Genomic DNA, 16,982 nt, shown 5'->3' with positions numbered 1-16,982 from the left:
AATGGAACTTTGTTTCAACTTGTGATTTTTAACCTGTTTTAGACCCTCCCTGATGAAGTAAATAATGCCCTTTTAAGTGTTGTCACTTTCTCCAAATGGCCTTTAGTTTCCAGGCTGAAGTGACAATCTCAACTTCAGCGACTTTCTTTTATCCTGGAAGAAAGAAGCTTGAAATTTCATAAGCAGCCCCCCCCCCCCCCACAAACTCCATAAATGGCTATTGTGCAAGTCAACTGACAGAGTGCAAAACTGACATTTCATTCAGTTGTGAGTACCAGCTCAACTGCCACTGCCCAGATAGAGGGCAAATGAAGGAGAGCCTCAAGGGTGACATGGTGTGGAAAAAACATTCACAGAAGTAACCAGAGCTTTTAAAAAGTACCACACACACACACACACACACACACACACACACACACACACACACACACCTTCTTTGTTGGGAGCTTGCACAAGTTTCACAGTTGTGTGAAAAAACTGTAGGACTGTTGAACTGATGAGACAGACAGGCGATTGCAATAGTTAGCCCCATTGTTCTCTGGATCCACGAGCTGGCTGCAGTTCTTTCCACAATGAGACTCAGCTGTTCAAATCCAACTGCAGTAACCAATCTCACAGCTGAGTGCTCAGCTGCATCCCTTCTCCCAGAGAATTCAATCTGCCCCGTGTGCTGAAAAAGAACACAAAGGCAGTTTTCCACTGGAGGTGAAGGGCACATTTCCACAGCAAACAGAACCAGACTCTAGCGGGAGAAATTACACAACCGACATTGAAAATAAAATAATGCTATATGCACTCATATCGGGCAGCATCAAGGTAGGTAAAAACCATTGACATTTCAAATTTAATTGACCTTCCTGATAGGAAGTCAACCAAAAACATGAAGTCAGTTTGTCTCCACAGAAGCTACCTATCCTGCTGAGTATCTCTAGCAGAACAGTCCTTGCAGATTCCCAAAATCACAAGCAAATCCAGATGCTGGAAATGTAAAATAAAAAGCACTGCAAATACTGAGTGGGTCAAGCAGTTTCTGTGGAGAGAAAAAAGCGATGTTTCCTGTAGTGGGGGAGTCTAGGGCCAGAGGGCATCCCTTTAGCATAAGGGATGAGGAGGAATTTCTTTAGTCAGAGGGTGGAGCATCTATAGAATTCATGACCACATCTGGCTGTGAAGGCCAAGCCACTTGGTATATTTAAAGCAGAGGTTGATAGGTTCTTGATTAGTAAGGGTGTCAAAGGTTACAGGGTGAAGGCAGGACAATGGTACTGAGAGCATGATAGAATGGCAGAGCAGAGACAATGGGCCGAATGGCCCAGTTCTGTTCCTATGTCTTATGTTCTTAATGTCTCTGGTTAGAACTGATGAAGGGTCATTGATCTGAAATGTTAACTCTACTGCTCTCTCCACAGACACATTCTGAGCATTTTAGTTTTTCCAGCACTTTGTCTTTATATCGTCAACATTAGTCACAGTTCTGATTATAAAAACAGCTATAATACCATTGCAATACTTGATAACTCTAAACAATATATACACAAAGAGACTGTGCACAGATCTGGAGTTTCAAGGCCTGCTTTGGACAAGCACAGTTTCAGAAAGTATCAAAGGACACTCTCAGATTTGGAAATCAAAAGTAGCACTTCAGCACAAATGCCATTGTGTGGCTTATGACAATGTTTGAATAAACATGAGCTGTAAACAAGTTTGGCTCTCAGGCCCAGGGTCCCCAGGCCCCACCTTTGCCAGGATCACACTTTGGGTCATCATCGGGGTAAAAAATTGGCACAGCACCGTCCTGGTAGTATTGAAGTCTTGACAGCAGCTTCTCAACAACTTCAGGGAAGTGGTCAGAAAGGTCAACCCTCTCCTCCGGATCAGCCGTAATATTAAAAAGCCAAAGATTTTTCTTTGGCAAATCGGATGGTGCTGATTGCAATTGCTTGAATAATGGAGGAGGGAACCAGTAACTGCAGCCTGAAGTAAAATAGAATATTTCCTATTAGTACAATAGAAACTTCTGCACAGTCAGAAACAATCCTTCAATAACTTAGGTCAGTGACAAAAACAATTCAAAGCATCACTGGTATGCATTATGCAAACAAGGATAACAGACTTAAGAATAACAATTACTCAAGTGCTAAGGACTGCATCAATTAATTTGAGGCAGCACACACTGAACAAAACTTTCACTAATGAACTACAGATTTTTGTCCCAACTCCTCAGAACCTCAAGGCAAAATATAGACATGCATTTACATAACTGTTCACAGACTCAAGGAGCTAATGATTAATGTGAATAATAATATCAATCGATGCTTGTAGGAAGATCTGAATCTAAGGATATATTGATTCACGTCAATATGGACCTTATTTTAACAGGTTAAAGTCACCGAGTACTACAGCACAAATACAAGCCCTTTAGGCCCATTTAGTCCATGCCAGACTATTAATCTGCCTCATCCCATTGACGTGAACCCAGTCCATGGCCCAACATACCCCTCCCATCCATGTACTTATCCAAACTGCTCTTCAATGTTGAAACCAAACCCACATCCATCACTTTACATTGGAGGCTCATTCCACATTCTCATCACCCTTTAAGTGGAGCTCCCCTTAAACATTTTACCTTTCACTCTTAACCTATGCCCTCTAGTTCTAGTCTCACCCACCCTCAGTGGAAAAAGCCTGCTTGCATTAATCCTGTCATACTTTAATATACCACTATCAAATCACTTATTTTCCTTCACTCTGGGGAATAAATTCCAAACCTATTCAACCTTTCCCTATAACTCAAGTTCTTAAGTCCTGGCAACATCCTTGTAAATTTTCTCTGTACTTTTTCAATCTAATTGATATCTTGACATATCAAGTCACTTCACAATAAATCCAGTCCAGTTGGCATATACTTATTTGAAAGCAAAATTAATACGTACCATTCATCTAAACAGTAACAGCTAACTAGAGAACCAATCTGGATTATGTTTACTGCCTGTTAACTTCCTAAAAGGCCTTTTTTTAAAAAAATGTAATTTGCCCAATTTTGCATCAGATGATTTTCAAATAGACAATGGATTGTAGGTTTCACACCTTCCTGTAATCATAATTAGTTATATCATAGAATAGTAGAAAAGTTACTACATTATACTGTGCATATAATTTTCATACGTACCAGGATATCCAGTTAATAATTTCCAGTCCCCAGAACGGATTGCTGAATGAATTGACACATTAAAGACAGAATTCTGCCATTTTGTCTGTTGTACCCTGGGTGTTGCAATTTTATTGGGTGAAACAGGACCTACAAGACCAACAGAAAAGCTTAACAACAAGGTGACGCAGAACAGATAGAATCAGAACCCAAATCTCTGTTACCAATATTTAGACTGACGGTTTAATGGTCTATGAGAATAAAATTCGCAATTAAGTTGTTGATCAAATAAAGATAAGCAGTAGACAACATAATTCAGGAATGCCAAAGGCAAAAATAAGTTATGCTGACTGAATCATAAATATGACTTCATATTACTTTTCCACACTGCGGCATACTTTTCCATTTTTATTTAATTCCTTGTGAGTATATCAATTTCCAGAGTTTAGAGATAATTAATAGTTAAAAGCATCCCTGCTGTGAGTCATTCTATTACATGAAAATAACGAGAAAGACAGCACCTCTGGAGCCATGAGTAAGAGTTCCAACTGGTGTGTGGCCCACCAGGTGTTAGACATCTTGAAGTAGTTGGTGAGGAATGAGAGACAGTTGTTGTGGTCCATGCTGGAACAAATGATCGATAGGAACAGGAAAGGAAGTTCAACTGAGGTAATATCAAGAATTGGGAGCGAAATGAAAAAGAATTTCAAGAGGTTTAACCCTCTGGAAGCTGGCACAGACTGACTAATCGGCAGAGCCAAACTCTCTAAGGAGCTGTTGTGAGAGAGGCTATCACAAGCTAAGAACAAATGAAACTAGTAAGACTAGAGTAACTATGTATTTAAAGTAATTTCATGAGTGATTAATAACAGCTCCAAAAGATGATGTAATAGAGTTCATATTTTTATGATATAGAAGCTTTCCACTTGGTCCATCGAGTGTATACTGGCTGGCAGGGAGTGATCCCATTCAATTCCCTGGAATTTATCTCCCTCACTTGCCTATGAACTCTCCCTTGATTCATCTACCATCCACCTACACTCGGAACAATTTCCGATGATAGCTATCCTTCTTGTTCCTTTGCTCGCCTTGTGGCACAGTTTGCTGTTTCCTGTGCATTTGACTGGTTTTTTTTAAAAAGGAAGTTGGGTTGCTAGCTCAATGCTCAACCAAGCACAGATGGAAAGTGTGTAAGGAGCCGGCCGGATTCAAATGTGGGACCATTCACCTCGAAGTCCGGTGCTGATGCCACTATACCACTGGCTGGCTATTCCTACGCAGTATATGGTTAGATTTACTACTAAACACAGGAAAACATTAGAAACTTGGAAAAGAGGAAAAAGGAGTTTGGAGTCAGTTTATTCAGTTAGACAAATATCACAAGGCAGGCCAAAAATAACAATCCCTTAGAAAACACTAGCATTGTGAAAGTAGTTTCAAGGGAAGAGCAGACAGAAAGGCAAGAGGCAAACTATTTGAAAAGCAGAAATGATGTAGAAAAAAAAGTTATAAGAAGGATAGCTTGTAATGCTGTGGGGGTGGGGGAGTGGTGAATGAGGAAACCAGGAAAAAAATGACAGAGTTGTTAGAAAATGTGGAAAGTTTTACTGTTCGAAACAAACATACACACACAACTGCACCAGGTCTTGGGGAAAAAAATTGCTGACCTTGTCTACATTTTATTGTTTCTACACATTTCAGACAGCCCAGGATTTTTCTTCACCAGTAATGCTCCCCAAGGTATTTTTAAACCGATCTGTTTAAGATATTAGTTGTTGAAAGCTGTGAGGTCACTACCTTGGGAAAAGGGAAGTTACATTATGGAACATTTTATCCAGTGTGTGTGACTGCTGTAAGAGTCATCTTACAATAAGTGTTTTGGCAGCTTGCATAAAAGGAGCATGAAGATTTCAATCATACAGTACATCACTAAATGGGAATTTGCCTTATTAATACAAGGAAGATTAATGAGAATAAAAAGCAGAACATTTCTTTCTGGTGTTCACTATGTAAACAGATAATACATTCTGAACAATGCTACATGTCAGTCTTAAATATGCGTTGCAAGTTATTTCGCACTCCACATCCATAAAATTCACGTGAACTCTACAAATCTGTTTAAAATTAAATTCTCTGCAACATGAAATACTGGCAGCTACAGGCTAAATTTGAGCCCTGCTCAAGTTAACTGATCTTACAACTTAGGAGCAGCAGGCTAGGAAGGGGGCAATATCTGCCTGTGGTTTTCCATTGATCCTAGCTGTAAAGTGCATGTATGAATATCAGAATAATACAAGGTGAAGTTTAACTGTGAAGCTGCCAAAACCAATTGACCTGCCCACTTTAAATGAACCTCCCTTCAAGAATTACAGTACGTCTGTATCTCAGGATGTCCCAAATCATCCTGCAAACAATGGAATACATTTGAACCAAAGCAAAAAATGGGAAAGTAGCAAACAATTTGGGGCACATTACACCTACATAGAAACAATATGGCAGTTACTAACCTGTTTTACTAATGTTGGTTAAGGGCTAAATATTGGCCAGAGTATCAGAGAAAAGTAGAATTTAGATGGATATCAGTCAATTACAGGCAAACAGGACTAGCTTAGCTAGGCACTTTTTAGATGGTACAGATGAGTTAAACAAAACAGTCTGTTTCAATGCTGTGTAACTCCCCACACAACAATCAGATTAGGTTTTGCTGTTCAGATCACTGGAGTGGGACCTCCGTCTGCAATTATTGCCGCCACTTCACAGAAGATCAACTCCTGAGTCATGATCAACACTAATTATTTAGGGTGGTCTACAAGGACAAGCCAAGGAATACGAGACCAACGACCACATCATCAATGGTGGGAAAGGTACTGTGAGCTACTCTCAGGTCTATCTGCATTTGGAAAGGCAAGACCTGATTAGGCATAGTTTACATTTCTTCTGTGAAATTGTCTTACGAATTTGATTGAGTTTTTTTTTGAAGAGGTAACCAAGAAGATTTGACGAAGGTAGATATGATGACTTCATGGCTTTTGGCAAGGTCCCACATGGTAGGCTGATCTGGGTTGGATCACATAGGATCCACAGTGAGCTAGCCATTTGGATGCAAAATTGGGTTGGAGGAAGGAAACAGAGGATAGATTTTCCAGACTGAAGGCCTGTGACCAGTAGAATGGTGCTGTGTCCACTAATGTTTGACACAATGTATTAACAATTTGGATAAGAACTTTATAGTATTATTAGCACGTTTGCAGGTGACACTAAACTTGGTGGAATGGTAGACAGTGAAAGCAGCTATAACAGGATCTAGACCAACCAGAAAAATGGGCAAAATAATGGCAGATGGAATTGAATTCAAGCAAGTATGAAGTAGTGTATTTTGGGAATTTAAACGAGGGCAGAACACAGCAAGTAAACAATAGGGCCCTAGAGGGCTTGAGTTATAAAGATGGACTGGACAAATTAGGACCATCTTCCCTCAAGTGAAGAAGGTCATAGGTGACCTTAGAGGTTTGTAAAATTCTGAATGGCATTGTTAAGATGAATTTTCAGTCTTTTGTTTTCTACACTAGGAGAGTCTGTAGTTAGTGGACATAGGTTTAAAGGTGAGAGGGTGAAGACTTAAAGTAGACACAAAGGCAAGATTTTTCACCCAGAAAGATGAAATGTGGTGTTTGAGGCAGGTACATTTAAATGTCGTTTGGACAGGGTAATGGATAGGAAAGTTTGGGAGGGAGATGGACCAATTGCAGGAAAATGAAACCAGCTTAAGACGACATCTTGGCCAGTATGGACAAATTGGATTTAAGGCCCTGCTGTCATGCTGCAGAAATCCATGTCTATAACAAATTCAAATTTCACAATTTTACTTCAGGCCATTGTTTAGATTGGTGAAGGAAATAGGAATTTGGGGCTAAATACAAAATGCCCATGATATGGTCTTCATGGAAGCAATAGAAATTTCACCTTTGAAGCTTCATATCCACACGGTTGTCAACTTGGTCACATCAGGACATCAACTTGGTCACATCAGGACATCAACTTGGTTCAATCCATTGACATCATGTGGAGCTTGTGTGCTTCAAGGACTCCATCAGGAGATGCCAACTCAGGGCCACCCATATTGGAATGGCTGTGGACGAGATGCCACCGAGCACCCGAATGGACAGACTCGTGTCTGCCCCTCCTGGGCCATGCCATACGAAGCAACAACATCAGGATATAGGAGAACTACCTATTTGCAATTACAGAACTCCTTCAGCAGAGTAAAATATACAACTTTGCAATGGAAGGTCATAACTTTCTATAGCAGCTAAAATCTTTCCCTTTTCCTTCTAATCCATTTAATAATTGTCCCTATTTGATGCTGATCCCAAGAACAATGAAACTCTAGCTTCTACCATGCACAGCTACATCAGGACATTCACTAGTCCTTACTTCATAATGCCACTTGGGTTTCTAGTCATCACATTTCCATCTGTCGTTCAGATTGCTTCTTCACTAGATCTCACCATGTGCAGTTTACATGACGCTTGCTCTATCCTTTTTATTGGGCATTCGCTTACTCTTCAAGGTTAATAAAGATAGTGAGCAGAAGGCTGAAGGAGAAGTAAGTGCCATTCCAACTCTTGTTCCTATTTGTATCGATCCAGGTCCTACACAGCAAAGGCATCCTTTTGAAGTCACCGTTTCCAAGGACAAGGCTGAACTGTCATATGCTCCAATCCTCCAAAGCATCAACATATTAATCTCCAACATCCAGACTCAGCAACTTATTTAAAACACAAAAGGTGTTCACAGCTGGGATCCAAGTCAAATACAGTCTTCAAAAAAAAATGGAGAAGAGGATGGGCCTTATATTGAGCATCCAGAAGCCCAAGTTCCCCTATAATCCTACCCTGACAGCACAACAAGATGCAGATACTGTCTGATGCAGGCCACTTTCCACACATTGAGAGCCATTTCTCAGTGAAGGCAGACATTGATCTCAAATACATCACTGCCCTCGGTGTCTTAGCTAACTAAGAAAAAGACATTTTTCAGACCAATAACTCCAATAACGTAGCCAGAGTCAGAGTTCACTGACCAGCAGTAATACCTACCTTCCTGTATTTGAGGCAGGAACAACCTACAGTAAGAACTTCTAAGTACTGGACAGTCTCCATGAAATATTCTAAACCCATCAGTAGAATAAGCGATCTAAAGATCGTATCTTCTTCCCAGGTATTGACACTATCAACCAATTCTGGTGGAGATGCCATATTGTCCACATGCCCAACAAAAACCCAAGTTTTCTTCTCCAAACTCTTTCATGGCAAGAGATTTCCAGGACAAAGAGAATGCTTCACAAACATTTTCAAAGTATCTGTGAGGGGAAAAAAAATAACATCCTCACCAATAGCAGGAAGCCCTGGCCCAGGATATCTCAACACAAAGGAAAAAAACAACACATGGGTTGGCACTGAACACCCAAGTGTTTATGACAGGAGCAACACAGAGCTAAAGTGAAAACAGGTATACACAATATCCCAAAGAATCCATCCACCCAGCACATCAAATCCCTTTCTGACAAGAGTGGAAGACATATTGTGCTCCAGGGACCCAGGCTTGATCCTGACCTAAGCCAGACCTAAGCAAACTTAGCATGTTCCCTTTTTAATTGTGTGTGTTGCTTCTTGGGACTCTGGGTTCTTCCCATATTCTAACGGTGTGGTGGTAGAATTGAAGGTGAACAGGACAAAGGGTCAATGGGGAGCTGACGGACATGTGTGACAGAGAATATGTTTGTAGGAGCGGATAGAAATAAGGAGATGGTGACTGGGGATCCTTCCATGGGAATAACGGAAGAAATTATCCCTGTGGCAGATCATTTTCTATACATTGAACAGTGCAGCAAGCTTGAAGGGCTGAGTGACCTACTCTTAATCTATTATGTTGGGAGCTGATAGGAACCTGATGGACTGAATGGCTTTCTTCAGGGTTGTGACATTCACAGCCCTGAAAGATGCAAGAGGCTGTACACATTGAAACTCTTAGCACATGGTCAGAAGATACCAATGGCCACACGTTAATGATGGAAGGGTGTGCTCAAAAGATATCCACACGAGTTATAACCATAAGATAATGGATGATACAAATTCAGTGCAGCAGCTCACAAGAGCTGCCATAATCTTCTCAAGTATTGGCACGTGGCCAAGTGATTAAGGCATTCGTCTAGTGATCAGAAGGCCGCTAGTTCGAGCCTTGGCTGAGGCTGCGAGTGTGTCCTTGAGCAAGGCACTTAACCACACATTGCTCTGTGACGACACCGGTGCCAAGCTGTATGGGTCCTAATGTCCTTCCGCTGGACAACATTGGTGGTGCGGAGAGGGGAGACTTGCAGCTTGGGCAACTGCCGGTCTTCCATTAAAAAAAAACCTTGCCCAGGCTTGCGCCCTGGAAACCTTCCAAGGTGCAAATCCATGGTCTATCGAGACTAACGGACGCCTACCTAATCTTCTCAAAGAAAATGCAAAACCATGCTGGTTTCAGAAATATTGGCAGTGCAGGATTGTTCAGCACAGTAGCATTCCTACAATCTAAAGTTCAATGCTCTAAAGAGCCTGGCCACAAATTTAATAAATAAATACACACACACTAACATACATATATACACACACAAGAAGATTAGAGAGCAAAGCTTTTTTCATATTATGTATTTTGTCAGTTTAACATTATTATAAGGAATGTGCAAATTATGCTTTTTAAACTGCAATGATTTTGTCAGATGCCCATTCATCAGTTCCTTCTCTGGATGCAGAATTCAGCAATTCTACCCAAAGATCTTCACTTGCTTCTACACTCCGTGTGCAGTAGTCCCGAACTACATAGAACTTAGTAGCTCAATCACCATTGACACGAACAGGACATCCCTTTTAGGTTATATTTTAAATCACTGGTTTATTCTATAAAGCCACAAACTCAGAGGTCACACTTTAAAAGCAATTCATTGAATGGAAGGTCTTATTTATCTGAGAGGCAACAGGCCTTTCCAGCCCAACCAGCCCGCGCAACACAATTACACCCACGTGACCAATTAACCTGCTAACCTGTAGGTCTTTGGGAGGAAACCCGAGCCCCAGGACAAAACCCGTACAGTGACAGGGAGAATGTACAGTCAGTGACGGGAATTGATTCCGGGTCACTGGCACTGTCATAGCAATATGCCAACCACTACGCTATCATGCTGGCCATCCCAAAGGATTTGCAGAGCTATGGCACCCTTTTTTCATCTTTCCAGTATCTATCTGCTTCTCGGCAAAAGACTGGATTTTGATTTTTTTGCATTTTACAAGGTTTTCAGTAGCATCTGGAAAGATGTAATGCCAATCTGGTGTGCTGGATTCACTGCTACAGAAATAAATGGAAATATTTCTACAACCACAGACATTTTGAACTAAACCGACTCAACCTAAAAAAAAAGGTATGGAAATATTTCAAACAGCTTAAAGTAATCCATTAACATAGAGAATAAAATGGTTAGTTTTATTTAGTTTAAATGGGTAGTGTTCCATTCCTCTACCAGAAGATTTTGAGACACTGGAGTGGTGTACAGAGCCATTTCTGGCATTCATTAACAAATTCCATATTAAGCCTACCATTTCTACTATTTTAAAACTATAACTTTGGTGACAGCATTTACGTTATATATTACATTCAGTTCAGAGTGTATGACAGCTCTCTGATCAATCCCATTCTTTCACAATTTATTCACTTTTACACAACAGCACTCTTGATTCTCCAAACACCGACCAACATGGGAGTAATTTACAGTCGCCAATTAACTTCACAAACAGCACGACTTTTAGATGTGGGAAGTAACCAAAGCACTAGGAGGAAATCCATGTGCTCACAAGTTCTTTACACAGGCAGGATCAGAAATTAGGATTGAACCTGGATCATCTGAATACAGATAACTATGTTATCCACAGTGCAACTATATACTATAAAAACAGCAAGCTTATATCTTGAGGCACACTTTCCCCCAAACCACAGAGGTTGGAGGTTTTATAAAGTTTTAGATCTCCACTAAAGTACTGGGTCTGCCCTAATCATCATATGGAAGTTTTTGATGTGTTCTGTGTTGATCTGCCAAATATTTTGCGTATGCTATGTTGGCACTGGAGTGTGTGGTGACACTCGCAGGCTGTGCCCAGCACACCCATAGGTGTGTTTGTTGCCAAAGCAAATAATTTTATTATATATGCATTTCACTGTATGTTTCAGTGCATATATAATAAAATAAATCTGGATCTGAACACCCCCAGCCCCAGTTATAAGTGCAACTAAGACACTTGATAACTACAACAATTTTGCTTGACTTTTCGGAGATTAATAAATTGTATTCAGTAAAATGTGGCTGACAGAAACTGTGGCAAAAAGGTACATTTTATAATGTTTTACTTGCACTCATACCCGAGGCATTCTCCATGAATTATACACTCCAGGTGACCCTAGAGCTTACTTCTGAATTGTGATTTGCATTCATGTCATGAAATAGCTACTTATATTCTTATTTTGCGCCATAGTTTTGGACCTTAGAAAAGTCTTTGAAGTCACTTAGTTTTGCAGATTATTATTCATCTGCTCCATTTCACTGTGAGAAAATTTCGATTCTTGTCTGGTCTGGGTCTCACAAGTTTATTTTTGTGATGTCGGACTCTAAGCTGTTGAAGTCGACACACAAGCCAGTACACAAGTCGGGGTGTTATGATATCCAGCAAGCTGTTACCCATGCAGCACCTGATGAATTCAAAGGAACAACAAAAACTGAGCACCAGCAGCATCGCAGGACTCAGCTCTGGATTTTCCCTCAGAGTTTACTCCTGAGGCCTTCCCCATGAGTGGGTATAGCAGAGGTTTGAGATCAGAGTTTTGCTTCTCCTAGATGAGCTGCCAACCATGGCTGATGAGCCCCAACTGCCCAAAACATCTGGTTTTGCCCACCTTTGCTCCTTCTCCTGTCGGGAGAAATAGTTCTGCAGAGTTCACATGAAGGCCAAGAGCTAGACTTGGTTGTCAGACAGATGCACACCATTGGAAGCATTTAATAGGTAGTGGGAGCTTACCCACCTACACGGCCCCCCACCTCGTTATGACAACCTTAAGGAACCTATTTTATCTACATTTTCAAAATTCCCACTTAAGAGTATTTTTTCCAATGGGGTGATTCCCTTCTAACTAACCCTAGAAAACAGATCCTGCTGTAAACAGCATCCACTGACATCATTGTCCAAACAACAGGTATGATCGCGTGGCATTTGATAGCGTAATATTTATCAGCAAAGTGCATTTACTCAGCAATCAAATACTATACTACAGCAAACCATGTAAAGAGACAGTTCTACTGACTGCAACAAAGAAAGCTCATCCCTGAACCAGAATGGTTACATTTCTTGAAAGAAGTCAGGCACTCACTCAAGTCAGCACAGGAGGATTATACACAAACCAACGTGTAAAATTAATCCTTCCTATAGGAGTCAGTGCAGCCTCTTGGTCTAGTTTTCAGAAGGTAACCAAACCATCTCCCATTGTGTAGAAATTGTGATGCAACTATAACGGAACAGAAATTGCTCAAGAAACCTTTTCAACCATGCTGTAAAAGACACGTTCACACAGAATGCGAAGAAACTTTCAGTTAGAAAGTCCACTGTTTTGTACCCAGGCAGAAAGGTTCTATTTTAAAGAAATACCCTGCGCCATGTTCAGTAAAGCTAAATAAAATTTAATCAATATCGTTTATACTAGATATAAACAAGAGAAAATCTACAGATGCTGGAAATCCAAGCAACACACACACAATGCTGGAGAAACCCAGCATTTTGTGTGTGTCACTTACACTGGATCTAGTTTTCTGCATTAATGTTAACCTCGTCTAAAGTATGAATGAAGCACTCAGCATTTCAATGGGTACCTTGTGTCTTTAAGATGAATTTGTTGGCACTTTTAAATAAAAAGTGTTACAATCCTGTTTGAACCCTCCCTCGCTTTGTGACCTTCAAAGATGGAAATACGACAAGGAATCACAAATCAGCGAGTATGCTACGGGAACCAGCAACAGGAAGAAATGTTTGTAGATGACTTTAGTTTTAAAATTTGCCAAAAGCTTTACTTGTCTTCCTTATTGGAGATATGGAAATCTCAGGGCTGCCCTGGGAACTGATGAACTACCGTTTCCTATGGCAGCTGTAAGCTGTCTAGACAGCCAGCAGGTGCTTCTATTTTCCTCCCAGAAGACAAGTTCTCCCAGCATAATGCACTGTTTTTGTTCAATCCATAATCTGGGTCAATTCACCTCTGTCATTATAAGATCAGCCTTCATTCTTCTAATGAAAGGATATAGATCAATTTTATTTGATTGCTCATAAGCATGTTTTTCCCAAAGAGTAATGAATTTTATTACACTTCCTTTGAGGCAAGTATACTTTACCTGGACAAGGAAACCATAAATGCCTGTGGCATTCTAGATGCACTTTCAGTGAAGTTCAATTGCAGTACGACTTCCCACACCCTTACAAAAAAGTCTAATATTCCTCATAAAGGGTCTTGGCCCAAAATGTTGACTCTATTCCTTTCCATGATGCTGTCTGAGTTGCTGGGGTGGGGATGGTGTGTGTGTGTGTGTGTGTGTGTGTGTGTGTGTGCGTGCGTGTGCGTGTGCGCGCGCGCGCAAAACACAAACAAGTTCCTCAATTTCAAACAAAACGAGGATTAAAGCCACAGTGCCCATTTAAAGAAATGCATTGAATCACTCACCCCAAAAAACTCAGTCTAGGGTTCTTAGTACTATTACTTGTAATGTTAACGGCTGAGGTAATGGGTTTTCTGTAGCAGCATGTTTGGGTTATGATTAGTGATAGTGGGACTTTTATCCAATGGGAGAGATGTTATTCTTTCTTGTCTGTCTAAAGCTGTTAGTTTGCACAGGTTTTGGGATCTTCAGAGTGGAGAGGTGAAGAGGAAGGACGTGCGGGAAGCGCTCTGGTCGACCACCGTGGTTGGTCCCAGGCTGAGGGTCGAGGAGTTCGGAGGAGATCGAATGATGGAGAGATTACCCTGCTTCTTCAGCTCCAACTATTTTTGTGCACAAACTGATAAACTCTGATAAGTGTGGCGCCTTAATTTTTTCCACTTTTCTATTTGCGTTTGTTTCTCTATTAACCTCCTAGTTCCAGTAAAATTATAAAGTGTAATCATTTACTTTCACACTGTCTATTGTCTGCTATTTTATGTACTGGATGTGTACTGGAGTGCATCACACTATGTCCACACCGTGATTACAGAGCAAACATGAGGAAATCTGCAGATGCTGGAAATTCAAACAACAACACACACAAAATGCTGGTGGAACGCAGCAGGCCAGGTAGCATCTATAGGAAGAAGTACTGTCGATGTTTCGGGCCGAGACCCTTCGTCAGGACTAACCGAAAGGAAAGATTCCAAGAGATTTGAAAGTAGGAGGAGGAGGTGGAATGCGAAATGATAGGAGAAGACCGGAGGGGGTGGGATAAAGCTAAGAGCTGGAAAGGTGATTGGCAAAAGTGATACAGAGCTGGAGAAGGGAAAGGATCATGGGACGGGAGGCCTCGGGAGAAAGAAAGGGGGAGGGGAGCACCAGAGGGAGATGGAGAACAGGCAGAGAGAGAGAAAAAAAAACAACTAAGTATGTCAGGTATGGGGTAAGAAGGGGAGGAGGGGCATTAATGGAAGTTAGAGAAGTCAGTGTTCATGCCATCAGGTTCGAGGCTACCCAGACGGGATATAAGGTGTTGTTCCTCCAACCGGAGCATAGCTTCATCTTGACAGTAGAGGAGGCCATGGATAGACATATCAGAATGGAAATGAGACGTGGAATTAAAATGTGTGGCCACTGGGAGATCCTGCTTTCTCTGGCAGACAGAGTGTAGATGTTAAGCAAAACGGTCTCCCAATCTGCGTCGGGTCTCACCAATATATAAAAGGCCACACCGGGAGCACCGGATGCAGTATACCACACCAGCCGACTCACAGGTGAAGTGTCGCCTCACCTGGAAGGACTGTCTGGGGCCCTGAATGGTGGTGACGGAGGAAGTGTAAGGGCAGGTGTAGCACTTGTTCCATTTACAAGGATAAGTGCCAGGAGGGAGATCGGTGGGAAGGGATTGGGGGGGGGGGGGGGAATGAGTGGACAAGGGAGTCGCGTAGGGAGCGATCCCTGCAGAAAGCAGAAGGGGGGGGGTAGGGAAAGATGTGCTTGGTAGTGGGATCCCGTTGGAGGTGGCGGAAGTTAAGGAGAATTATACGTTGGACCTGGAGGCTGGTGGGGTGGTAGGTGAGGACAAGGGGAACCTTATCCTGAGTGGGGTGGTGGGCGGATGGGGTGAGGGCAGATGTGCGGGAAATGGGAGAGATGCATTTGAGAGCAGAGTTGATGGTGGAAGAAGGGAAGCCCCTTTGTTTAAAAAAAGACATCTCCTTCGTCCTGGAATGAAAATCCTCATCCTGAGAGCAGATGCGGCGGAGGCGGAGGAATTGAGAGAAAGGGATAGCATTTTTTCAAGAGACAGGGTGGGAAGAGGAGTAGTCCAGGTAGCTATGAGAGTCTGTAGGCTTATAGTAGATATCAGTAGATAGGCCGTCTCCAGAGATGGAGACAGAAAGATCAAGAAAGGGGAGGGAGGTGTTGGAAATGGACCAGGTAAATTTGAGGGCAGGGTGAAAGTTGGAGGCAAAGTTAATGAAGTCGACGAGCTCAGCATGCAGGAGGCAGCGCCAATGCAGTCGTCGATGTAACAAAGGAAAAGAGGGGGACGGATACCCATATAGACTTGGAACATGGACTGTTCCACAAAGCCAACAAACAGGCAGGCATAACTGGGACCCATGTGGGTGCCCATGGCTACACCCTTGGTTTGGAGGAAGTGGGAGGAGCCAAAGGAGAAATCATTGAGAGTAAGAACTAATTCTGCTAGATGGAGGAGAGTGGTGGTAGAGGGGAATTGGTTAGGTCTGGAATCCAAAAAGAAGCGAAGAGCTTTGAGACCTTCCTGGTGGGGGATGGAGGTATACAGGGACTGGACGTCCATGGTGAAAATAAGGCAGTAGGGGCCAGGGAACTTAAAATCACAGAAAAAATTCAAAGTGTGAGAAGTGTCACTAACATAGGTGGGAAGAGATTGAACAAGGGGGGATAAGACAGTGTCAGGGATTACAGAGTTGGCGGGGTCAGTGTCAAGTTCACCCTAGATGAACGGGAGTCAATTGAGGCAGAGTCACTAGTTAAGTATGCCTCTATTGCACACTACTCAGTAGCTGGACTTTAATTGTACTGTATTTTCCTTTAATAAAGGTCCTGATGTAGCATTACATCCACTGCACACTATTACTTCCCTTTGCTACTGTGAGCACACTGTAGTTCCTGAGACTTACTCACACACCTTCCTGCAGCCGCCCTAATGTAGTAAACGTTTGGTAGTGGATCATCATAATAAGTGTTGGTTTGCCAAGACAATCCCCCGTGGAGTTTCATTCTAAAATATCGAGCTTAGAGGTTTCAGTACTGTCGAAATTCAACCATCTCCCTCCTAGCTTAGTTAAGATAAACTGTTGTATTAAGGTGTATCAATTTTGAAGGGACAAACTGAAAGATATTAAAATATGGTAAAAATAATTTACCATTTACAGGCTAATTGTAATAAGGAGCCATAGTTCACAGTAATTGAATTTCGAATTATTAAATTCTTCTTTACATATAAAGAGCAGTAAGTGAAATAATTTCACGGTTATTATGTCTCGGATTTGGACGTGTGCTTTCATGCTT

The 16,982-nt window shown here is 41.7% G+C and overlaps 1 protein-coding gene across 1 annotated transcript in view; it reads right to left on the bottom strand.

Moving 5' to 3' along the window:
- Window positions 1-213: 213 nt before the first annotated feature.
- Window positions 214-16,982, bottom strand: part of arsb (arylsulfatase B) — a 79,468-nt gene continuing 62,699 nt past the window's right edge. Inside the window, exons 7-8 of the mRNA XM_059974466.1 lie at window positions 3,170-3,298; window positions 214-1,974 (exon numbers count right to left, since the gene is read on the bottom strand). Coding sequence (XP_059830449.1) covers window positions 1,712-1,974; window positions 3,170-3,298 — 392 coding nt within the window. The 3' untranslated portion in view covers window positions 214-1,711. The remainder of the gene's footprint in view (window positions 1,975-3,169; window positions 3,299-16,982) is intronic.

This window comes from Hypanus sabinus, chromosome 7, assembly GCF_030144855.1.
Source record: "Hypanus sabinus isolate sHypSab1 chromosome 7, sHypSab1.hap1, whole genome shotgun sequence".
Classification (NCBI taxonomy): domain Eukaryota; kingdom Metazoa; phylum Chordata; class Chondrichthyes; order Myliobatiformes; family Dasyatidae; genus Hypanus; species Hypanus sabinus.
Note: the sequence above shows the minus strand (reverse complement) of the source record. Positions and strands in the feature narration are given on the sequence as shown.